Source organism: Squalius cephalus (assembly GCF_949319135.1).
Source record: "Squalius cephalus genome assembly, chromosome: 12".
Taxonomy (NCBI): domain Eukaryota; kingdom Metazoa; phylum Chordata; class Actinopteri; order Cypriniformes; family Leuciscidae; genus Squalius; species Squalius cephalus.
The window spans coordinates 6,645,004-6,670,829 of NC_137133.1; the positions used below are offsets into that span (position 1 = coordinate 6,645,004).

The 25,826-nt window shown below is 37.6% G+C and overlaps 2 protein-coding genes across 2 annotated transcripts; one reads left to right on the forward strand and one right to left on the reverse strand.

The window, feature by feature from the left end:
• Positions 1–613: 613 nt before the first annotated feature.
• Positions 614–14,373, reverse strand: fntb (farnesyltransferase, CAAX box, subunit beta). Its single transcript, XM_079888594.1, has 12 exons — positions 14,049–14,373; positions 13,032–13,096; positions 7,916–7,988; positions 6,957–7,048; positions 5,875–6,021; positions 5,693–5,776; positions 5,347–5,433; positions 3,115–3,244; positions 2,583–2,715; positions 2,335–2,446; positions 1,728–1,842; positions 614–1,639 (listed from the first exon to the last, which is right to left on the reverse strand). The coding sequence occupies exons 1-12, from the start codon at positions 14,145–14,147 to the stop codon at positions 1,517–1,519; spliced, it is 1,260 nt and encodes a 419-aa protein (XP_079744720.1). The 5' UTR covers positions 14,148–14,373; the 3' UTR covers positions 614–1,516.
• Positions 14,374–15,309: 936 nt separating this feature from the next.
• Positions 15,310–24,403, forward strand: rab15 (RAB15, member RAS oncogene family). The gene is made up of 8 exons (XM_079887427.1): positions 15,310–15,389; positions 15,715–15,945; positions 20,628–20,688; positions 20,769–20,829; positions 20,968–21,045; positions 22,716–22,805; positions 22,945–23,010; positions 23,175–24,403. Exons 2-8 carry the CDS (start codon positions 15,822–15,824, stop codon positions 23,331–23,333), a joined length of 639 nt encoding a protein of 212 aa, XP_079743553.1. The 5' UTR covers positions 15,310–15,389; positions 15,715–15,821; the 3' UTR covers positions 23,334–24,403.
• Positions 24,404–25,826: the final 1,423 nt, after the last annotated feature.

Here is a 25,826-nt window from a genome sequence, read left to right on the forward strand (position 1 = left end):
TTAACGACTATCTGAAACACATTAAGACTGAACTGAACACACTTACAGACTGTTTCCAACGACTGGAGCAGATTTTAAACACTGACTGAACGCAACTGTCTCTGACCTGGCGCGTTTGGCCATGATCAGTCGTAAGTATCAAATTACATTCATAATCGGCCTTACAGTCGTTAAGTGTGTCCCTGGCTTAAGCCAGGATTAGGCCTTGGTTAAATTAGGACATTTAAGTAGTTCTTTTAAATGTGCATTAGATAAAAACATTACTGGTGTGCATCAATCTTATAACGGCCATAAATGTTTGCAAAATGCATGGCATAGTTATGAAAATGTATATTTTTTTCCCCCAGATAATTTACTCTCCCTCATAGTTCAAACCTGTATGACTTTAAGATAATTTTTAATATGATGATGTTAAGATCAAAAACAGTGGTCCATATTATTTGTGCACTGTAATCAAAGTTTTCTGAAGGCATTAAACAGCTTTGAGTAAGGAATAATTGAAAATTTACATTATTCATTGAAAATGTTCTCCATCATAGCTCTTAAATCTCATTCATATTTCTGCATGGTCAAAGATACAAATCAAAAGATGTGAATGGACTTTACACTGTTTGAATAAACAAATTTCGATTAGAAATTTTATGGAATCAAATACATTAATGCACATACACAAATACACATACACAAAGCCATCCTCAGTCCTCATTCACTTTAATTGATTTAAACAATGTCGTCATTCTGATGAATCTCTCTTTTTGTGTTCCACAAAAGAAAAAGTCATACGGGTTTGAAAAGACATGAGAGCGGGTAAATAATGACAAACTTTCATTTTTGGACAAACTGTTCCTTTAATATAATAATAAGATGAAATGCCATTCTGTTTTGATACTTCATACCAGCATATTCAGTTTAAAAGCATGATGATTGAATTATTGAATACAGTTGTAATGCTCATTAAACAGCAAAGGTGACAAAAAATTACAAAATGTAAACACTGTACTCATGGCTGAGTGTTGTACCAAGACTATTTCCATATATTTGACATTATTTGTTTCAGTCATATCTGTCAAATAGCACTCAATTAGAGATGACAGAAATAAAAGTCAAATGATGGACTGCCCATAGTGAATATAGATAATACATAACGCACCAACCGAAAAATAAAAACACACCTTCATCCAAGTCTTTATTTCTGTCCAGAACCTACTGTCACATGCACTCTGGGAAATGTTTGCCAAAGCCCCAAATAAGCTGGTATGTGCAATAAAATATCAATCAATGACTGGTGCATGAAAAACACCTTGCCTTGTCAGTCTCTACCGTTTTCCCTGGCTAAAACCCACAACCCCATGCTGAAGCTGTAGTATATCAGGCCCTCGGAGTGTTTCCCCACCTGTAGATGCTTAAAGACCAGCAAAGGACATTTGGCTACAGCATTTACAGAAGATGCCTCTGCGTTAGGTCAAGCTAGCTCAAATCCCCAAACATTTTTACAATAAAAAAAAGAGGAAAAAGTCTATGACTGGTCCATCGCATTTGCCGTAGCTCCCGTCTGAAGTGGAACAGGTAACAGGTGGAAATGTTCAATCGCTTGGGCGACCTTCTCTGGACAGATGTTGTAAACTGGATGAGTTGGTGCCTGAAAAGAAGAAATATGAGAACATTTAGTTATATGAATGCATTATTCTCAATGTGGCTGGGCTCAACTGAATTTAAGTATCTCTTACCAGTCTGTTCTCGTCTCGACCGAGGATCAGCTCATTATGGAGGTCTTTGTTTCCGAAATGCTGTGCAATTGAGAGTCCACTCAGACAGTAGCATGTGTGGTAGAAATCTCTAGACCTGTGGGGAATCAATGATCAACTACTATGAAAATCTGGTATGGTCTGTATAGTTAGTAAAAGGACAAAATATCCAAGACAGTTGTATTTTTCACATTTTTATTTAACTTTGATTCTTACAGTTAAACAAGATAGATGTAATGTAATGTAATTTTTATGACCTTTCCAGCAAAGGCCAGCATCAGATTCGCTAACTAAAAAATTCAGACTCGTTTGTGAACCGCTTCATTGAAAAGAATCCATTTAAAAGAACGATTCACTCACAAACTGCAAAGTTTTGCTCCACACTAACTCTAGACAAGAACAAGGAACAAAAATCCTTATCCAGTAAATCACAACCAACTGTAAAGGTTATGAGGCATTCAAATATTTTTGGGGACAATGGGGGGCCTTGGAACCAAAAAGTAGGAGAAAGACTGCTTTATTTGACACATTACTGGTGATATTATTACAAGCTGATAAACTCTTTTATGTGTGTAAGAGCTGTACTCACTTGCCCGGTTTGTCCAGAAGGCCTCCACCAGGATTCTGGCAGCAGAGGAGGATGTATTCCTGCAGGGCCTTTCTCTCAAACATCCAGCTACTCAAACTCAGCGTTGAGTCTCCTATATACACAGTAATATTTTCTTCATAGGTTAAATTACTATACATGACATTAGACCCCAAAATATCCATGTTGGGTTTATATTTTGACAATTTGTTTATATTTTCAATCGCTTGATTATCTTTATATGTTGTTACCTTCTTTAAAAAGAGCCCTGTGGAGTAACGGTAACAGTCCTGCTTGCCAGAAGGAGTAACACCCATCCACCAGCTTGTTACAGCGGCCTTGAAATCCACCTTCAAAACGCATTTGTCTGCTGGTTACCCAGCGCTAATGAAGGAAAAAGAGAGAAAAGCCTCCAATTTACAGGTTTACAAGAATCAGCATAGGAATATCATTAGTGCTGCTGCCTTATCGTTAAGAGAAATCTGCCTGTGCCCTGGGACTGTAAAACACACTAATTTCAATGTCTGCCAAAGACCATGAATATCTGCTGATCTAAGCATCTACAACATTACGGCACACTGATGTTAATATTTCCAAGCATGTTTAGTGTCCCTGAGGAACCAGTAATGAGATGCTTCTCCTCCAACATTCAGGATACACACAAATGACCTTTTAAGGCATCTCATAAACCTCAGTTTATTCACCCTAATGGACAGGAAGAGCCAGGTTAAATGAAAGGTGGAAGTGTAGCCAAAGCAAAACAAGGCAAGACAAAGGACTTACTAACAAGGCTTTGAGATCCAGCATGTGTTCTTTGCCCAGTATGACTAGGGCAGCAGTACCACAGAAGGTGTAGCCACCATGTGCCTCAAGTCCTGGCACTCCACCTAAACCGCCCTCCCAGTTCTGACAGCTGCAGTTCAAAGGAAAGCACAACATCTTAGTATTTATGGGATTCATTCTCAGAAATACAGACCCTTTCCAAAAAATTAGAATATCATGGAAAATATCATTATTTATTTCCATAATTCCATTCAAAACGTTAAACTTCCATAGATTATAGATTCAGGGCCCACAACTTAAACGATTTCAAGTATTTAGTTGTTTATTTGTACATAATTTGGGCTTCCAGCTCATAAAACCCACGAAAACAGGATTTAAAAAAAAAAAAATATTACATGAAATCACAGTAATTACACAGTGATACCATGGTCATTGAACCAGGTTTTGGTTAGTTTGGCAGTGTGGGCAGGTGCAAATCCTGCTGGAAAATGAAGGAAGCATCTCCATAAAGCTTGTCTGCTGAAGGAAGCATGAAGTGCTCTGGAAATGTCCTGGTAGACGGCTGCGTTGACTCTGGATTTAATAAAGCACAGTGACCAAAGTCCTCTTTTCTGATGAGAGCAAATTTTGCATCTCATTTGGAAACCAAGGTCCCAGAGTCTGGAGGAAGAATGGAGAGGCACACAATCCAAGATGCTTGAAGTCTAGTGTGAAGTTTCCACAGTCTGTGTTGGTTTGGGGAGCCATGTCATCGGCTGGTGTTGGTCAACTGTGCTGTCCACTCAACGCAGCCGTCTACCAGGACATTTCCAGAACACTTCATGCTTCCTTCAGCAGACAAGCTTTATGGAGATGCTGACTTCATTTTCCAGCAGGATTTGCACCTGCCCACACTGCCAAAAAACCCAAAACCTGGTTCAATGACCATGGTATCACTGTGTAATTACTGTGTGATTTCATGTAATATTCTAATTTTTTGAAATCCTGTTTTCGTGGGTTTTATGAGCTGGAAGCCCAAATTATGTACAAATAAACAACTAAATACTTGAAATCGTTTAAGTTGTGGGCCCTGAATCTATAATCTATGGAAGTTTAACGTTTTGAATGGAATTATGGAAATAAATAAACTTTTCCATGATATTCTAATTTTGTGGAAAGGGTCTGTATATTGTGCTGTGTCTGAGATTTAACTCTTGACAGAAAGGTAAATGTTTTAAATGTTTATTGTTGCCTAAAATGTGAGACACATGGCAGAGGAATGGGGAAAAAAATGGTCTGGAGATGCATTTTTAAAAAGTTGAACTTCTTTATACTTGCGAATGACATGCTGTTCTACATGCAATAGACATAAAAGTCACAAGCACAATGGTCCGTCTAGACTCTAGAGGATGTTTACATAGAAAAGCAATGGAAAAGCAGATCAGTATAATGTAAAAACATGTTCTGTGTGAACAGCTTTTTAGAGTGCAATAAATAAATAAATGTAATTTGTTCATGTTTCTTTTTGCATGCTCCGATTCATAACTACGGTATTACATTTTAACTGCTATATATATATATATATATATATATATATATATACACACATCTATGTAAATTCTGCTTTTATGAATATTAAAATGTTTTTTTTTTATGCAGAATTAGTTTTTCCGTTCAACACTGTTCTGTGGGTTGACATCAAATTTAAGGGACAAACTGTATATTAAATCACATAGCTAAAAACCAGAGGTTTGATGTTTATTTTTTATTCTTTATCAGTATTTGATTGTTTATACTTATATTGGCCTTGTCAAGCTCCATAGTTCAACTCTGTTATGGGGAAAAAATAATAAATACATTTCTATAGTACTGACATTGGATAAATCTTCAGCCTTGCAACATTCAACTCCAACCATTGTTGTTATAGATAACTAAAACAAAAAGTATGAAATACTGTTATATCATTTTTATTAAATGAAATAAAGCTGATATAAAATATTAGATGAAAAATTGAAAAATGGTATAAAAACTAAAAATTAAATCAAATCTAAATAGAAATAATACAAAAAAAACTAATAAAAGTAACAAAACAAAATGACAAACTAAAAAAAAAAAAAAAAAAAAAAAGCTAATTCAAAGCATTAATAAATCCTATAATAGTATATAAATAATACTAAAATAACACTGACCCCAACATAATCTGAATGAAACTGAATTGGCACATGTTTTGAAAGAGAATGTGGAAGGAATTACCTGAGTATCCAAGTGTGTGTCTCATTAAACAGGGTGGGAGTGATGATATTAGTGAGTGAAGCCACAGAAGCTGCACAATATGCACTCCTATCAGATCAGACACACAACAGGCAGACACTGATCAGAACTATGCCTGTCAATAACCACAAGTTATATTATTAGAATTTGAACATAAACATAATGTTGAACATAAAGAATTTTTCTAGCACTAGTCTGTTGGCAACAGTAAAAGGTCACTCCTGAAGAATGTCTCAGTATAGTAACATCACAACAGGGAGAGTAAAAAGATGTATGGCCGTTGTGAAGATGCTTCAGGGTATGTTGAAAGCACAGTGACAGAACTCACCTGACGTCCACCTCCCCACCCACATGCATCACAAAGGAGCCATCTGGCTGCTTCACAGAGTACAGGAAGTCCAGCAGCTTCTCTCTGATGGGGGAGGGGGCAGACAGAATGTGCTACTATGGCAATATGATCCACACAACATCTGAAGGTAAACAGGCGATAATACAAAGCAAACGTGAAACCTGTTGATGACTTTGTAAGCCTCCTCTGTACCCAGAATGCAAAGGGCGTTGACAGCTGCATAGGTGGGTGCCAGGTGAGAGTGCTGACCCGGACCTCCACCGAAGCCACCTGTCGGGCTCTGACATCTGGCCAGAAACTGGCACACACTAACAGATAACATTCATGGTTGTGATATATATTTACATCAACAGGCATGTAAATGAATGAGAAGAACTAAAAATGTACAAAAAAACAGAAATTCACTAGAGAAATCACTTTCAATTATTTTCATGTTATGAACAATAGCCAATAAATGACAGACATTAAAAATCTATTAAGTCTAAATTGAAAATAAACCTCTTAATCATTTTAAATGCTAAAAGTAAATTTAGACACCACAACATTATAATGTAGAGTAGGAGAAATGAATATTCATTTTGAAATTTGCTAAATATTACATTTAATGGTATCATTAATTAAAAAAAGAGATGTTTTTAAAGATGATGGTAAAGGTGGTAATCTAATTGTAAAAACAGGGGAAATGAGCAATGCAGAATTTGCAATATCGACTGATGCCAATAAGTGGAAAAAAAATCTGGTATAGTGGCGATATATTGTGAATCCCTATTATTGTGAAAATACAATTATACTAAATATACTCCAATCTCTAATTTGACGTTGCTATTAAAGTCAAAAGAGATAATTCTTTTTGGCTGAACTATCGCTTTAAGAAAAAGATTCCTTAACAATGTATTTATACTGTATATGTATACTGTATTCCTTAACAAACATTAAAGAATACAGTAACAATCACAACAAAATACAGTACACTACGTATGAATTCACCTCTTTAACACAGTCACTTGACTAAGAGATTTTTATTCCAGTCTATTTCAAAGTAATAAGAAGATATAAAGGTTTTAACCCCAGCAGCTACAAAGCGATCGAAGCGTAGTTTGCATTGAGAAAGAAAGCATCTGTGTCACAGCTTGATGTAACTTTGACATTATCTAGGATAGTAACTGGGTAAGGGGGCCTTTAACACCTGCCTCCATGCCACGTGTACACTGATAATGATGTGCAGAGAAGGGCTGGTACTCACTCTGAGGCAACAGCTGCCGGCACAGGCTCCTCTAGCAGCTCCAGACTATGCAGGATCCAATAGCAGAGCCAAGGCCGGCTGGCATCCAAACACTGAAGCCAGACAACATGCAGATTCAGAAGCCATTACCAGCACTCTTACACACAGAGCTGCTCAGGAACATGGTGTTCTCGTACAAATACACAAAAACTAGAAGCATGGTGTTCTCTCTCTCCCACCCACTCACATACACAAGTAATGCATCACATGGTCTTAAATAGTGCAAGGCTGTAGATCCTTAATGGCCTGGTGTAAAACCCGTTTTGTGCGTTTGTGTTAATAACAAAACTAAACAACTTTTTTTTTTTTTTTTAACTAAGCCGTTAAAAGGGTAGTTTAACCAAAAATAAAAGTTCTGTCATCAATTACACTCCCTTGTGTCATTTCAAACCTGTATGACGTAAAACCCAAAATGAGCTATTTAGCAGAATATCTAAGCTGCTCAATGAAAACACTGTCTTGTCATGAAAATATTATTTGGATTGTTTTCTTTTAAGCTTAAGTTTTTGGTACCATAACTGTCAATAAAATAAAAAAATAAGTTGTGGTTATTCTCATGATTATCAAACAGTGTTCATAAAGCAGAATGAAACTATAATAATGTCAATATCTGTCTTATACAATAGCAAGAGCGGATCTTTTGTTTTTTTTATTTGAAAGCATTGATATTTTTATGGATCTACGCACCGAAAAAACGGTTGAGTGCAGTGATTCTATATTTTTTTATTATCAGAATTTTTCCACAGACCCCCTCATAGACTCTTGCTCCCCCCTTGGTTTGAAAACATTATGCTAGATAACATTTTTTGTTGTTTTCATACAGGCCAGAAACAACATGAGGGTGAGTAAATGACAGAATTTTCTATTTTGGGTTAACTATCCCTTTAAGTTTTTTCTTTTCTTTAAAAGACATTGTTTACCTCATATGTATCAGATAGATGGCGTAAACCTTTCTTCAGATAATGATAGTGTTGTTCCCTCAGTAAAGCGGGCCTGAAAGAAAAAAAAAAAAAAACAGTGTAGAGTCATCCATTTAACCATCTTATTAGAATCTAGCTATTGCAAATTCTGTCATAAATAATTTTTTACATGAAATGATCTCCTTATTCACAACGTGGCAAAAGATCAATTTAAACTTTTGAAAGATTTATAGTAGCTCACTAAAAGGCAACAACTTATTTGTACAGAGCAAGTTCATCCACTAAGCTGACATCCTCCAATTATCCCCATCAAAGGAAGTGTCAGTGTTCAAATGATAGAGTCAGTGAGTCAGAACACAGCCTACACACAATGCGCTTGACTTCAGTGCTGGCCGCAGAGGTGCCGGGGCATGTCTAATTTGAGGGTACCTCAGCTGAGAGAACAGATCCTTAACCCTTGTTCTGAGCCAAAGAAAGCATTGCATTCATTACATTGTAATAAGCTGATTAGAGCAACTTCTGGCCTTCTACAGGCAAGTTTCATGAGAAGTAATGCTGAAGTTGAAAAATTTGTTGCGTTTCCTCGTGGGATAATTAATTTGTCCTTTCATTCATGAAATTAACTATAATTTAATTGACAGTCTGTGGATGTAAACTATTTAAAACAACTCTTTTGTCACATGATTTTTCAGAAATCATTCCAATAAGCTGATTTGATGCTCAAGCTTATATTAACTTATATTATTATATATTATTAGCTTATATTATTATCAGTGCTGCTTAATATTTAAAAAAAAAAATGTTTTTTAGGATTGCTTGATAGAAAGTTCAAAAGAACAGCATTTACTTTGTTTACATTGTGAATGTCTTTACAGTGAATTATGATCAATTTAATGCATCCTTATAGAAGTATTTATTTATTTAATCCTACTGACCTTGAAGTTTTAAACAGTAGTGCATATAATTATTAATTATTAATGTAAAAACAATTTACCATTTACTGCACCACAAGAACCTGAAATATTGATGATATTACAGACAATAGATGGTAAGCATGGCATCATCTGAACATGTATCTATTTCCTGTATTCCCTGGATGAATGTTTGTAGCACCGACGAGTGAGTTTTCCCACTGTTTTCTTATTAGAGTGTAAAATTAAAAAAGTTGTAAATATGACAACACAGCAAAAAGTACCATCTGGATATGTGCTAGAACAGCTGATGTGCTACTACAGCATCTCTTCTAAATGTTTAGGTTACACAACCTTTGTCTTGCAGTCTGATTACATCAGTTTTAATCACATCTGGGTGTCTTATTTCATCTGCAAGTGCTCTCAGTATAGAGGAAATAAGTTTTTGAAATACACAGACATCATGCTGTGGTGGAAGAAGGTGAATATTAGCTGTACGCGAGGCAAAGTGAGATTTGTATAGACTTTAGGTTCCCTTTCGAGAGCGGTAACTCTACATTTCGTAGCAACGCTGCGGGAACTCCTCCCTTCACTTTTGTTGAAATCTTATCTCGGCCAATTGTCGAGAAGTATGCAAATACTGACAAGCTCGCGGGCAGTATAAAAGCGACAATTGTGTCAGAATCTCTTTCTTCACGCTGCCACCGTGGAAGCTGCACCAGGAGAACTAGAATCTTTTTCTCTACACATCCGATAGAGTCTACTTGCAAGATTTGTGCAGGCCCCATTGACCCGCCCGACGAGCACGAGTTCTGTGTCGCCTGCCTGGGCCTCGCCCACGCCGAGGCAGCGTTCATGGACTCCACCTGCGGCCACTGCGTCGAGCTGCCGGTGCACGCCTTAAGAGCCAGGAGAGATATGGTTCGCGCCATAACGGGGACGAGGCCACTGCCGCCAGCGAGCTGCTGATGGGCGAGGCGAAAGACTACGGCAAGGCCTGGAGCCGCTGTCATCCTTCATCACCGCGCTCACCTGTCTTCTTCACGGACACAAGCTTTTTTTCACAAGCTGCTCTTCACTCCATGGCCATACTGCAGGTGTTCCAGGCCAAACTGCTGCAGTCCCTGGATGGCGGTGTCGTGGACACTGACGTCGTCGAGGATCTGCGTTCGGCAAAGTACCTCGCTCTTATGACCACCAAGCGCTCTGCCCAAGCCATTGGCCGCTCCATGGGGTTTATGGTCATCCTTAACAGGCACCTGTGGTTAACCTTAGCTGACCTGAAGGACGCGGACCGCAAGATGCTCCTCAATGCTCCAGTCACTCCCTCCGGCCTCTTTGGTGACGCCGTGAAGTCAGTCACGGAGCGTTTCTCCGAAACGCAGTAGTGCGAAAGCAATGAGCCACGTGATGCCCCGTCGCTCGCTCCAGCCCGCGTCGAGATCTCGCTCTTCCTCGGCGCCTCGCCCCGCACATGGACCGGCTAGACGGACCGGCTAGACAGCCCGCCGCGGCACCCCGCCCTGAGCCGGATGTTTGCCGCAAGCAGTGGACGGGGCCTGGGAGGAAACGTCAGGTTCAGAGGAGGAGCGTGTCCCTCCGAGCGAGCAGGAGAGCGGTTTTTACAGCCGCTATTTCTTGGTGCCAAAAAAGGATGGAGGACTCAGCGCTCTGAGACCGTGGCGCAACCCGGATATGTTCAGCCCAGGAGTGCCTTTGGGAATAGTGACTCAACGCACCATGGTGTCGACAGATGCGTCGACCTCAGGCTGGGGAGCAGTGTGCTTGGGCGTGCCTGCCTCAGGTCTGTGGTCGGAATCACAGAGAAAGTGGCACATAAACCGTCTGGAATTAAAGGCGGTGTCCTTAGCCCTGGAAGCTTTTCGATCGAGGTTGGAGCAGCAGCATGTACTGATTCGAACCGACAACATGTCTGTGGTTTCGTACATTATTCGCCAGGGCAGCGTGCACTCCAAAGCTCTTTTCAAACAGGCAGCGAGTCTCCTGTTGTGGGCGGATCAACATTTTCTCTCCATCAGAGCGGCGCATATCCCCGGTCTCCTAAACCGCAGAGCGGACATGTTTACGAGGAACGGGATTCCTCAAGGAGAGTGGCCAGGCTTTACGCGTTCCCTCCGGTGAAGATTCTGCCTATGGTGTTATGTAAAATCAGGGAGGAGAGAGCATCATTGATCCTCAAGGCCCCGAACTGGCCGAACCTGCCCTGGTTTACGGACCTGAGAGAGATAATGGCGGCTCCCCCATGGCAAATCCCCCTCAGGAAGGACCTACTGTCTCAGGCGAACGGCACGATATGGCACCCCAGCCCCGAGCTGGTGTGGCCGCTTCACGGACCTTAAATGAGCGAAACACTCTGCCTTCACGAGTGCTGGGCACACTCGCGGAGAAGTGCCCGCCCTCTACTAGGTGCCTCTACGCTCTGAAATGGGGAGTTTTTGCAAAATGGTGCCAGGACATAGATATCGACCCGCTAATCTGTTCTGTGTCGGATGTTTTGTGCTTCCTAGAGCACAGACTGGATAGCGGGAGTTTGCCATCCACGCTGAAGGTGTATGTACACAGGAGATTGGGATCTAGCTCTAGTTTTGAGGGCTCTCTCTCTCTCTCTCTGCCACCGCTTGAGCCCCTAGCTTTGATTGCGGTTAAGGAGCTCTCCCTGAAAACGGCTTCACTCCTTGCTCTCGCCTCTGCGAAGCACATTGGAGACTTACACGCGTTCTCTGTGAACGATGATTGTATCTGTTTCGGACCCGGTGACTGCAGCGTCACTCTCCGGCCGAGACGGAGCTACGTGCCAAAGTCACTCTCTACACCGTTCAAAGCACAGGTTGTTCCCCTGACGCTCAGAGCACCGTTTGCCCTGTCAGGGGTTTGCGGACGTATGTGAATTGCTCGGCCGCCTTTCGTCAGTCGGACCAGCTTTTTGTGTTCTTTGGTGGATGTACTAAGGGACGTGCTGTCTCAAAACAGAGACTTTCTCACTGGATAGTCGACGCTACAGCATTGGCAGGGGAAAGATTGTCCCCTTAACATTGGAGCTCATTCGACAAGGGCGGTTGCCTCTTCGTGGGCCTGGTCTAGAGGGATGTCTATCCAGGATTTATGTCTTGCTGCTGGCTGGTCTTCTCAGAACACCTTTGCCAGATTTTACAAGCTGGATGTACCGTCTGTGGCGTCGCAAGTGCTTTCGGTGAGTTCGTTAAGTTTCTTACTCATGTATTGTGAACTATTGTATCCAACTATGCAGTGGTTACCACTATGCTGTTAACTGTGTATATGGCTACTAGTGTTAAGCTGTCGCCGCTACTGCCGTTGGCACTGTGTTTAACCCTCATGCTTAAGTGCTTACTGTGTTGTGTCTGCCCTGGATCAGTGCAGCCTTTGCTTTCATTGCGTTTGGATATGCAAATTTGGATAGGAGCTGATGTCTCATTGGTCGAGTTCCACCTTTCAGATGCGAGCCCTCCTAGCGGCACGGCTATTAGCTGACTGTCTCTTCCGTGGCTGGTGTAGCTTGACCTTGTTTCTCCGGACTTATCTTCACTACTCTCACGGCGGGAAATACAGTTCCCGCAGCGTTGCTACGCAATGTAGAGTTACCGCTCTCGAAAGAGAACGTCTCTGGTTACTATCGTAACCTCGGTTCCCTGATTGGCGGGAACGAAACACTGCGTTAGCCGCCGTGTTCGCTGTTTGATCAGCTGTGCAAGTGTTCAGTCGTGATTCTGACGTAATTGTCGCATCCGTGCATTTTATACTGCCCGCGAGCCTGTCAGTATTTGCATACTTCGCGACAATTGGCCAGCTGTTCCAAGCTGGCGTTAGCCCATAAGATTTCAACAAAAGTGGAGAAGGGAGGAGTTCCCACAGCGTTGCTACGCAATGTCTTGTCCCCGCCTCTCAGGGAACCGAGGTTACGATAGTAACCGGAGACGTTTTCCTACATATGATGTGATGCTGCTGCAAAATAATACAAATGGGTGGAAAAAAGAATGCCACAAAACATACACAGCAAGCAGACACAAGCAGAGGACAATCTGATGTTGGTTTTGCTGCCAAAGACATCGTCACAGACAAAATATGTACTTATAAAATAATTGCTGTCCAAAAGCAGCACATTGAAACTGAATATTGTGGAGATCCTGCTTTGTATTAATGGCCAGAAAAGGCTGAACTTTACTTACTGCGGTGAGGTGTGAATTTGTTGGTAAACACTGTATACCTCTTGAATGCTGCATTCAACTTTTCTCTGGATTCAATGATAAAACAGGAAACAAAAATGTGGAGGTGAAATAACCAAACAGAAAATGTGACAACAACAGCAAGCCAAATGACATGCTAACAGAAGGATCATTGTGGTTGATGCTGACTGTGCGCATATGAGTGGCTGACATCACATCCTGTTCAGCGTGTCATACAAAGACACAAAAATGGTCAAATGACTTATACATTTATTTTGAAAATCATAGTATGACTTAGTAGTGTGTACTGGAATTTCTACCAGTGCTTGAAAATTCTGAGGTAAAATAATAATTCAAAAATTAAAATAATTAATCCTTATGTAATCATATAATTTTATTATGTATGTATTAAAAAAAAATAGTAGGCTATCATTTTAATTCATGCATAATTTCAAAAGTCTTTGAAGCAAATTTTCCATGTATTGGTGCTAAGATTTCTAAATAGCCTATTCATGTAAATATCATCTTTCACTTTATAACTTTTCATAGTTAACTGTCAACCACCCATATAATAATAATGCAGGTCATACATTACAGTACCACATAACATAAACCCGTGAAGTATAAGTACATTCTCATTGTAGAAAAATATTTCACATTGTTCCTGACAGGGTTATGTTCAAAAACGTTTATAAAGGGATAGTTCACTCAAACATGAAGAGTCTGTCTTTATTTACACACTCTCATGTTGTATTTCCTACAATGATGACAAAATATCAGTTTATGGTGAGCTAATCTTTTATATGAATATATATTATTTACAGCATTGTAACAGAACTAGAGGAATCCGTACTGGGTAACGCAGTTTTATTAGTATAATTATATTCTGCACGTGCAGAACACACAGCAGGATTTGCGGTATGCATTACTGTATCCTTTAGCACAGTAGCAGCAGAGTAAATAGACAGTTAGCTCTATGCTAGTCCCAATTAGCTAACTAATACTAAGAGTTAAGCTCACCTGTTCTTTCGAGGTCACCGTTTGCACGCCGTCATCGTTGAAAAGCTCAGAGATGTGTGATTCATGAAAGCATCGCAGAGGTGGACATGCCTCTTCCATGATGAGGTTTGAAAACACATGCACTGGAATAGGCAGGGAACAGTTTTCCAGCAGAGTGTCAAGAAGACAGCGTGGGCGGGGTTTCCTCAATGGAGGCAAGTGACTTAGGAACTCAAGTACGGGAAGCACGAAGGCACATTTGAGAAGTGGTATTGATGCGAGACGGTTCTCTCAGTTCATTTCAAAGAAACGGTTCATAAAAGATCCAGTGATTCTTTTACGTCATGACGTAATACGCATCACGCCATACCTAAAATCTTTGCGTGACATCAATTTATTCTTATTTTTATTTATCATTAATAGGCTGTAATTGTTTAAAGCATGTTGTATGTATTTTATTTTTTAGTTTATTAATTTGTTTATTGCTAATGAATGAGTGTTTTTTTTCCTCATGTGTGTTTATATTTACCATGTAAAGTTTTGTAGATTGTCCTGAATGAGTGTGCAGTATTTTTTTTCCTTCATATTTTTTTTTTTAATCATTGTTTGGCATATGATATGCCCAAACCGTTTAAAGTAATACATATTACTTTTTGCTGATAATAATGTTTAATTATTACATTTATTTGAATCCCTTAATTGTGTCCCAGTTTAGTTTTAAGAAACTTGATGTTTAAGTTTATGCAACGTCTGGATAAGTCTAACAACAGTATCATGGTGGCACTCTCAAATCCCTTAGTGAGTTGCTCCAGGTACAAATCCAGACTGAGAGTGCATTGGCTGAAATGTCTGTATGTATTTTAATTATTGTATTTGCTTTTTATTATTGTTGTTTGCTCGTTTATTTTGTTTGTTTTTATCTGTTCTGTCTTGCATGGCTTTTGGACATGAGTCTGGCAAATAAACTGAATTGAATTTAGTGACCATGATTCAGCTCATATATAATATACATATACTTATATTTACATTAAACTATACTGAAAACATGTTTGCACGTTTTAACAAAATTCTACACTTAAGCCAACTCTATGTCGAATGTGTCTCAAAAATAGACGGTTATCGACTCAAGAGGTACTCTGGTTGTTGATTTAATCCGAATCGTGAACGAATTGTTCAGTCCGGTTTTGTGAACCGATTCAGTTGATTCATCTAAACGGAATCGACTCTAAAGAACTATGAGGTCACAAATCGGGCATCGCCAATTATAACAAGCCATCATCCCCATGTAGATTTACTCCTTTGACGTGGTCAATTTATTTTTGGATGTCAACAGAAAAATAGATTCACTATGAATTTATGACGGTCTGAAATACTTATATTCCAGATTGAATGTTATGCCTCAATTTTATATTATTTATATTAGGTTGTAAACTATTATAAGCTAAATGTATTTTATGAGCGCAGTCTTGGTAGGCTATATAAAATGTAATCTAGGCAAATGTACTTATCAGTATCAAAAGCATAACGATGTGTGTGTGCCCGTTATCTCCACCCATTTCCTGAGGTGTGAAGGATGTCGGTGAAACGTACAGAGAGCATAGCTACTGTAGCCCACCGCACCCACCACAGACAGCAGCGTTATTCTGACTGATTTCTGCTTACATCAACTACTGCTTTATCTACACAGTCATTCGGCACGGACCGGTCGATGGAAAAAGCGAGAAGATGATACTTTGAAGAGGGTGGACATGGAAACCCGACGCTGAGTTCCTTTAATTGTGACCATAAGACACCATGGCCAAACAGTATGATGTGCTGTTTAGACTCCTGCTTCTCGGAGACTCCGGTGTCGGCAAAACCTGCTTATTATGCAGATTCACGGACAATGAATTTCATCCCTCTCACATTTCCACCATCGGTAAGAGTGTTACTTTCATGCATTCGTTGAAAGAGTTGCAGAACAAACTGCACATACCGAAAAGAAAACCCATAGCAGCGCAGGGCCATTATAGTCTATGAGCCGTGAAAAGAATGGCTTGAAAATTACACCACATAGTGAGATGCATTTACACAACCTTTTCTAGTTCTTTCTGAAATGCTTGACTGTGTGTGTGTGTGTGTGTGTGTGTGTGTGTGTGTGTGTGTGTGTGTGTGTGGTCTTAAAATATTGCATATAGCCTAGTGTTTGCTTTAGATTGTCCTGAGATAGCCTAATAGAAATTCACTAAATCTAAATTAATATAAATTCATATGTAGGTTGCATGAATGGCAGTGAAGACACAGAAATTGCAGGTGTATGTAATTGCATATAATAGATTGATGCATAAATGTGTCCTGTCAGCCATTCCAACTCAAGCAAGTACTTTGTATTGATATGAAATGGAAATCAGGTTTAACTCAATTGTAAGTTTTCGTCTCATTTGTGAGAAATATGTAAAGGTTTTTATTGGAATCTCTAACGCCATTTTCTCTGAAAGGACTATTTTATCACAGCAAGCTTTTAAGCACCCCCAGTTTTAGGGATCATTTTTATTTTAGTTGATTGGATTTTATGAAAAACAAAATTTGGTTTTAAAAAGGTATTTCATACATCTTAAACAGTGAGTGCTTGGTTTAGTAGAACATTTTCCCCAGCGTGTTGAAATTACATCCTGACAACATGTTATTTGAAGAGGATGAAGAGAGATTATTTTACTATAGTTTCTAGAAGTAGATAATTGAATATTTTTCTCATATACATTTCTAATATGCATAAAGTCACGGATTGTCATTAGAATGCCCATTAATTTTGACCTCAAACCCATTCTGAATACATTTTAATTCAACATGTTTTTCTCATTCATGCAAACTAATAAGTGATCTTATAGTGTGTAGTATGTCTTTCCAAACCTTTATGACTTTCTTTTTGCTACCATGGAAACCGTGGAAGTAGTCATCTTGCAAAAAATTGCTCTCTTCCATACATTGAATGTGAATGATGACCGCAATCCCTATACAATTATTCCATACTATTCATTGTATGGAAAAGAGTAGCTTGGACAGTTTGCTAAATATCTAATTTTGTGTTCCACAGAGGGAAGAAAGTCATATGGGTTTGGAATGACATGAGGGTGAGTAGATGATGACTGAACTGTTATTTTTGTGTGAACTGCCCCTTTAAGAGTCGTCGTCTTTTTTAACGACAGATGTGCTTCCGTATTGTGACGGACATTTGAGTGTAACCGATTTTTAAAAAAGAAAAGGTGTAGGGCTATACTTAATTCTATGCATTTTTTTTATTTTTTTATATTTCATTCCAACTTTAAGAGCATTGGATCATCATTGCCACATTTAAAGGGAAAGTTCGCCCAAAAATGAAAATATACAAAAGATGTGAGGATGAGTAAAGTATGACAGAATTCACATTTTTATGTGAACTATTCATTTTAATGAGGCATTTGAGGTGCTGAACCCATACCAACTTTTTATCCCTCAATTAAATCCCATGCTTCATTAGATGCGGAGTGAATGTCAGGCTGTTATTTTGCAAAAGTTCAGGGTATGCTCTGTTGTGTAGCTCTCTCAGTGTTTCCCAGGGAGCAGAAAATATCAAGTGGCTTAATCTTGAAATTAGACATAATATTCATAACACCCTCTTATTCCTGATGATGATATCGCCCCATCAATAAGGAATCAGAAGCCCTGACTCATTCCTGCAGCCTGCTGTCTGTCCCGCCAGAGTTTATTTAATATTGTGGGATTGATCTCTTTTTGTTAAGTAGTGATGTGATACAGAACAATCTTTAACTGCTGGATAAAAGCTTTAGTCTGACTGGTCCTGAGAGATGGCTGGCTCCCGCCCTAAAATATGGTTCAATAAGCTCTAGTCCGCAGGGCTATGACCCATATATATTATGATACTTGGCTGTCAAGGATCTTAAGCGCTGTACTGGAATATTATTCACGGTGGAAGAGATGTCTGTGTGGTCTGAAAGTTCATTTGAACCATTAGCTTATGGTTCTTAGCAGTTATATATTTGCCTTGTGGGCAACATGCTGTTATGTTGAATTGTTCTTGCTATAGAAAGCAGCTGTTGATTGATTAGCTTGATAATAAATGTATTTATTCTTCATATAAATGCTGTCAGCACTAGAGAAATTGGACTTGTGTTTAAATTTGTACGTGCTAATCACCATAGCATTTCTGTCTGTTGTCTTGTTCAAATCATTTCCATTTCCAATTAGCCTCTGTCTCAGAAGGAATGTGTCAAAGAGATGATTTAATTGTTACAGCTCTGGCACATTATGACAAGTTTAATACTCATTACCGTCTGTCGCATGGCCATTAAATTTGAACTGAAGGTCTGCTTTAGAAACCTTATAATATAAAGTATTTGAGAGTACTTCATTACAATACTTAATGGGGAATCTGTACTTTACTTGAGTCCTGTTAAAACTGCTGAATACTTGTATTTTTACTCAGTTACATTTAAAAGGTAAAAACTATCACTGTACATGGATGAATTTGAGTTGTGTTAACACGGTTCATGACTAGTCATGACTATTACACTTTAATTAAATGTCAAATCACTGTAAAATCATCTGCTGAAAATTTTAGCTGACAACATGAACAGGTGTCAGGATATTGGTTTACTTAAATAAATTGTGATTTTTGACAGGTTTCTTTACAAAGTTTTTGCATCAAAAATGAGAGAATCTCTGCTGCCTCTTGTTTTCAAAAGCTTAGAAAACTTAAGTACAATAAAACGTGGATACTTTTGCACCTGAAATTGTTATGTATAGATATACCGACATGTTAACAAAGAGACCACTCTGGCTAATCATGTGATCCAACATGGCCGCTCCCATGAGAGGACCCGCTCTCTGTAAAACAAATCATCTTGTAATAGGCTACTGATAAAACTGCCGTCGTTATCTCATGTGAATGCATAATTTTTTACATTTTCCAGATAAAATAATTAAATTTCTTTGTTTTCTGTTAATATTTAAGAAGAATTACAGTTAACTTGAGGTGAGGCAAAATTGTTGGTTTGGTTTCTCTTTTATTTTTGTTGTATTTCATAGCATTGTAGTTGTCCTTTCACTGCCCGTAATTCTGAAAGAGAGAAAGGTAGAGGCCGCTGTTTCATTATTTTCCTTTGCCCCAGGCCCACCAATTCAGTGGCTGTAGTGCAAACCTTTCTATGTCCCTGTTTGACAGCTCAGGGCACTAACACGACTTTATTTACTGCAGTTTGATAAAGCAGAGGCTATTAAACTCCGCAGATGGCATTAAACTGCATTCAAAATGGCTTTATACTCATGTCTTATTTTAGTATTTCTTGTACTTGCTTTTTCCTGTGCATGGCATGCCATCTGGTTCCAGGCATTGCATTGAATCCTTTTAAATTGAAACAATCTAGTAGCTAAAATCATGTTAGATATGAAGACCTCTATACAAGCTATCTATACAAAGAAAGGAATTAATTGGTCCTTTTTTATTCACACTGCAGTCAGGGCATGTTAAAAATAGAAGAGACACACTACTGTTGTTTTGGAGTCATACATGTTCTTGAGAGTGGAAACAACTATTCCAGAAGCTGGAAGGTCTCGCAGTGGACCTTATTGACAGATACTCTATTACTGCGTTTTTGCAGTTATTGCTGTTTTCTTCGAATTCTCAGCTTTACAAGAGGGGTGTTTTCTTTCAGGGCTCAACATCTTGTTATGATTTCACACCTTACAAGAGTGCATCATTTTCATGTTCACTTCATTTGTGTCTAAATAGATTGGATACAATATTAAACTCATCATTTTAATGATGGAAATCATATTAATTAGTTTTTATCAGAATATCATGAACAGAGGGATACATTATAAATCATTTCACTACTATCATTTGAGCAGAAGTTGCTATTTTTTCTTCTAACAAGAATACATTTAACCTTGTAAATAGAAATATTCAAGGTGTCACTTCATTACGTTTTAAATGTTTCAAACAAAACCTTTTTTTTTTTAGAATTATTATTATTTTAAAGTTTTAAAAGTTAATCAATTTTATATATATTTTTTATATCCTTGTATGTCTAATATCACTTTACTTTATAAAATATCTTTTTGCCTTTTAAAATCAGGCCCTTTAAAGACAGTTCTTGAATGATACCTTCCTCCAGGAAGTGAGATCATTTTGGTGAGAAAACAATAGCACAGGCATGAAGTATAAGCAATAGATGTGATTCTTTGTGTGTGTGTGTGTGTGCTGTTTTGTAGTATTTGTCTTGTCAACTGTTTGATAAAATTACAGAAATCTGTATGAAAAAAAATAATCAAAATGTCAAATATCAATAAGGTAACACCCCCATGGAAGCTGAATACTTATTTCCACTCTAAGTTCTGTCCTCTACATTTCCTTGCCATTGATGTAATAGGCGTAAACAAATATCTTAAATGCTTAAACCTGACCTAAGTATATTTCCAGCAGAAGGAACAGTCTCTCTCACCATTTCTGCGTATTCTTCAGTCACTCAGCTCTGATTTGAATGCTCTCCATGAGAGCATTGATTGAGTGCTCATTTAATTTTAAAATATTTGAAATCATTATGAAATGTTTTCTTTTTCCAGGTGTTGATTTCAAAATGAAGACCTTAGAAATCGATGGCATTAAAGTACGAATACAAATATGGTAGGTTTTATTTTTCTCTGATATAATATAACCGTGTTTGATCCATTGATTTAGCCAATCAGATGTGTTTGTGTCTGCAGGGACACAGCAGGTCAGGAGAGATATCAGACCATCACCAAGCAGTACTACAGAAGAGCACAGGTGACCTTCACACATGCACAAAGACGTCTCACTGCTCATATTGTGACCTACTGAATGATTCAGATCTAATAGAGATGCCTATTGGTGTCCATTGTGTGATAATTCACTGATAAACGCGGATTGATTCTGTATCAACAGGGCATTTTTCTGGTGTATGACATCACAAGCGAGCGCTCGTTCCAGCACATCATGAAGTGGGCCAGTGATGTAGATGAGGTGAGGCTGTGGAGTTTAATAGGGGTGTAATGATACCTTCATGTCACGATTCGATACATATCACGATACTGACCTCACGATATGATATTATTGCGATACTCCAAGACATATGGTAAAAGGTTAACCAAAAAAATGTACCGTTGTTAAAAATGCTAAATTTGATTGGTGACTCCAGAATCATGAATATTTTTATTCTGAAGCTGAAAATAGAGAATTATTTTAGAAAAATATTCACTGACTAGATACAGTAAATTTAAAATAATGTAGGCCACTTTTTACTGGTAACATTTGGCATTATCAGGAGCCACAAATATTGCCCCATTACATTTTATATTCAACATTATATACAGTGCTATGCATAAGTTTAGACACCCATACTAAAGTTGACTAAAAAGAGGAATAAAAAAATCATCTTTTGGAAACTGAACTTAATGCCTTAATTTAAAAAATGAGGAAAAATCCAACCTTTAAGGACACCAATTTTCTTTGTGAATGAATAATGTATCGTAAATAAATAAATGTTCTTCCTTAAAATACAGGGTGCATAAGTCTGGACACCCCTATGTTAAATTCCCATAGAGGCAGGCAGATTTTTATTTTTAAAGGCCAGTTACTTCATGGATCCAGGATACTATGCATCCTGATAAAGTTCCCTTGGCCTTTGGAATTAAAATAGCCCCACATCATCACATAGCCTTCACCATACCTAGAGATTGGCATAGTTTTATTTCAGTTAGCCTAATAGCTAGTTTGATTTGCATTGAGAGATGATCTTATGGAAAGCACCCCATGCCAATCTCTAGGTATGGTGAAGGCTATGTGATGATGTGGGGCTATTTTAATTCCAAAGGCCAAGGGAACTTTATCAGGATGCATAGTATCCTGGATCCATGAAGTAACTGGCCTTTAAAAATAAAAATCTGCCTGCCTCTATGGGAATTTAACATAGGGGTGTCCAGACTTATGCACCCTGTATTTTAAGGAAGAACATTTATTTATTTACGATACATTATTCATTCACAAAGAAAATTGGTGTCCTTAAAGGTTGGATTTTTCCTCATTTTTTAAATTAAGGCATTAAGTTCAATTTCCAAAAGATGATTTTTTATTCCTCTTTTTAGTCAACTTTAGCATGGGTGTCTAAACTTATGCATAGCACTGTATAGTGGTTTAATGTAGTACTGACACTAAAAATCTGATTTTGTATTTTGGGTGAACTATAGACAATACATATTGTCACTATCCACGATACATATTGTTGCAGTTTTGTATTGCGATATATTGTGACACGATATATTGTTACAACCCTAGAGTTTAAAGCATATCTTATATAAAATAGTAATATTAATAATATTTTTCATACCTGTTTTGCCTTTTTTCATGTTACAATATATTATCATCTGAACATGTTTTGAAAAAAGTTTTGGACCCCACTATATGATTCATATTTTCTATTTAAAAACATTGCCACCATGTTTTCCCACAAGAGTGCAAAAGAAAACAGGATGAATTGTCACAATACACAAACTGTACTAAACCGATACTGGTTATTGATCTTACTCAAACCTGTGCACTCCTGTTAAATGAGTTTTATGTCTCATATCATATTTATCTGTTTCTGCTCTTTTCCATTCATCTGCTTCTGTTGAATCTCTTCTGGTTCTGTCCAGTACGCCCCTGAGAAGGTGCAGAAGATACTTGTTGGGAACAAGTCTGATGAAGAACAGAAGAGACAAGTAGCTACAGAACAGGGAGATAAGGTAAATAAATAATACTTCCCTCCTGTACACTGCATCTTTCATTCATACTGCCGTTTATTCCACATTTACTCTTTTGTGTGATAACCTAATAATTCATATCTAAGTTTTAAGACATCTTAATCATCTTTTTTTGCTCCAGCTTGCCAAGGCTTATGGAATGGACTTTTTTGAGACAAGTGCCTTTACCAACCACAACATTACAGAGGTACAATGTTGCCCGCATGCATTTTTCTTTTCAGTTTTTTGTTGTTCTTTTTAGATATTTGAAGAAGGGATAAACAAGTTGTTCATGCAACCATCTGATCATTTTGTTTGCATATTTTTATTGTCTACAGCAATTTAGGGTTAATATTTTTCCTTCCGTTACAGTCTTTCACCCGATTGGCTGAATTAGTCTTACAAGCCAATAAGAAGGATCTTGATTTGTTGGGAGGATCCATTAATGAGGAGTTAAATCTGGCTGTTTTGGAGGAGCAGGAAGGATTGTATAATGGTAGCGACGACACCAGTAAGTCCTGCTGGTGCTGAGGACAGGAAGTGACATTTTTCAGTTGATTTCCATATTTATGTTGCATTTACATTTTGAATATTTTTTCAGTTTAAAAAAAGACTGCACTTTAGTGCAACTGTACATTATTTAATTAGGCTCATTCAAGCCACACATTCAGAGTCACTCTTAAGTTATCTTAAATATAAAGAACAGGTTGATTTAAGTGTGAGGAAGGAGTATTTAACATGGTTTTGTGGCTGGAACGTCCATGTTAACATGTAATATTCATTCTTTTGTTATGCTATGGGACTTCATGTGAATATTTCCAGATCTGATTTGGCTTTCTATAAAAGTCATGAATGCACCTACTTGACCTTCATTGAATGCTCTTTCAAGGTAATACATTTATTCTTGAGTGATGAATTGATGAAGCTAGAGTTTCTCATGTCAGTGTAACAATATAAGCTTCTTTTCTGTAAAAAACATTGTCACTAAACTTGCTGCTTACCAGTTCTGGTCCACTGTGATTGTAAATGAATGCAAGGGTTTTTATCTCATTAATCTGAGGTTATTGTACTAAAATATTATCATTTAATGTGGTATTTATGCCAATATTACATCAAGCTCTTTTTGTTATTAATAATAACTATTTAGATAATTAGAATAGTTGGAATGTTTCAACTTTTACTCTATAAATGATTCTTGAAATGCTAAAGTTTAACTTTTATCACAGCACACCGAACAAATTTTTTTTTATCAACGTCTCACCCATCCCAACTGGTATGAAATGTATGCAGAATGAACCGTTGTGATTCCCAGCATTAATGCTGGTGTGCGTCGCTGCAATGACATGGGTTGTATTGCTAATGATTCAATGTATATATTACACTATTGAAGCATTTATATGTGCAAGTGGTATTGTACTAATGTTGATTTAAATGAACTCTTGAATAATGCTGATATGTTTACCTGTGCTATCTGAGAACTTGTTTCATGAAATATGTCCACAAAACAATTAGAGAAATTTAAATACGTATGTGGTTATTTATTAAACTGTAATATTGTGATTCTGTTTAGGGGGGTCAAATATTTACGAATAAACATTTAATTATGAAAAGGTGTTTTTTTTTTTTTCTTTTTTTTTTTTTTTGTGGTACTAAATTACATTGGATATATAGACAGAATAATAGTGTGATTTCAGGATTTTGGAGATCTTAAAGGGATAGTTCACCCAAAAATGAAATGAAATGAATTTCTTTTTTCTGCTGAACACAAAAGAAGATATTTTGAAAAATGTCTGTAACCAAACAGTTGATGGACCCCATTGATTGGACCCCAAAAAATAATACTATGGAAGTCAATGGGGTCCATCAACTGTTTGGTTACAGACATTTTTCAAAATATCTTCTTTTGTGTTCAGCAGAAAAAAGAAATTCTTTCAGGTTTGAAACAACTAGAGGGTGAGTAAATGATGACAGAATTTTCATTTTTGGGTGAACTATCCCTTTAACAAATCTCCGTAAGTGCAACACCACAAGTCAACACTAGGAGGCAGTTGTGCAAAGCTTAAATCCATGCACGGAATGTGGTTGCGCATGGTGAAACACACTGGGGGGGGGGGGACAACTGGGGAAGAAGAATGTGTTTGTGTTTTTATGTAATGCTCAGAGCTGATAGATTATACTTCAGCAGTTGTTAAGTATTTTGATAATGAAGTCAGTTCTTTTGCGCAATTTTATCAAGGTCATGATGTTTTCTTTTAGAGCAGATGTGGATGCCGTGTTAAGTGTCCTTCAAAAATATTTTGAAACAAAATATTCTGCTTGTACATCTTTGTAGCAAATCAGATCTCTCCATACGCAGCTGGATGAAGTCTGGACAGAGAGAGCACTGATTTAATTAGCAAATTTCATGCCATGTGCTCATGTTTGCAAGCAAGTCATACACATGTACATGCAATGATACAATTGCAAATATATTACAAAATAAAATTATCTCAAATGTGAACATAACTACATTCCCTATAAAACACTTTCTTCTGTGTGAAGACAAAAGATGATGTATTGGTAAGACTTTTAAATAAGTTTAACATTAGTTAACCACATTAACAATGAAAAATCATTTTAAGAAGTTTTACTAATAGATTGTTAAAATCAAAGTTTTTTTTAATATTATTGAATATTATGGACCTGAGCTAACATATACTAACAATGAAAATTAGTATTTCTATTGATTATCAAAAAAGATTAATAAATAAAATGAATTGTTCATTGTTAATTAATGCATTAACTAAAGTCAAAACCAATTTATGTTGTCTGTACTGTATTGTGTTATAAGAAAGAAAGTCATACAGTTTCGGAACAACATGAGGGTAAATAATGACATGCAGAATTTTCAATACATCACATACACATCTATTTACAAAATGAGAGGATTTCTCCATTAATAATTTTGGAGTGCTGAGTCTGTTTTGCACACATATACACATAAGTGATGCCTAACTCTGGTACTTGCCATTTATACAATGTGCA

What these genes read in the sequence shown, in the direction of transcription:
- fntb (XM_079888594.1), bottom strand. Translation starts at nt 14,147, where the DNA reads ATGGAAGAGGCATGTCCACCTCTGCGATGCTTTCATGAATCACACATC. An exon ending in GGTGGGGAGGTGGACGTCAG is followed by an intron (nt 5,434 to 5,692) that starts GTGAGTTCTGTC and finishes CTGATCTGATAG; the next exon opens with GAGTGCATATTGTGCAGCTT. An exon ending in CTTCTGGACAAACCGGGCAA is followed by an intron (nt 1,843 to 2,334) that starts GTGAGTACAGCT and finishes GATTCCCCACAG; the next exon opens with GTCTAGAGATTTCTACCACA.
- rab15 (XM_079887427.1), top strand. Translation starts at nt 15,822, where the DNA reads ATGGCCAAACAGTATGATGTGCTGTTTAGACTCCTGCTTCTCGGAGAC. An exon ending in GGGCCAGTGATGTAGATGAG is followed by an intron (nt 21,046 to 22,715) that starts GTGAGGCTGTGG and finishes GGTTCTGTCCAG; the next exon opens with TACGCCCCTGAGAAGGTGCA. An exon ending in CTACAGAACAGGGAGATAAG is followed by an intron (nt 22,806 to 22,944) that starts GTAAATAAATAA and finishes TTTTTGCTCCAG; the next exon opens with CTTGCCAAGGCTTATGGAAT.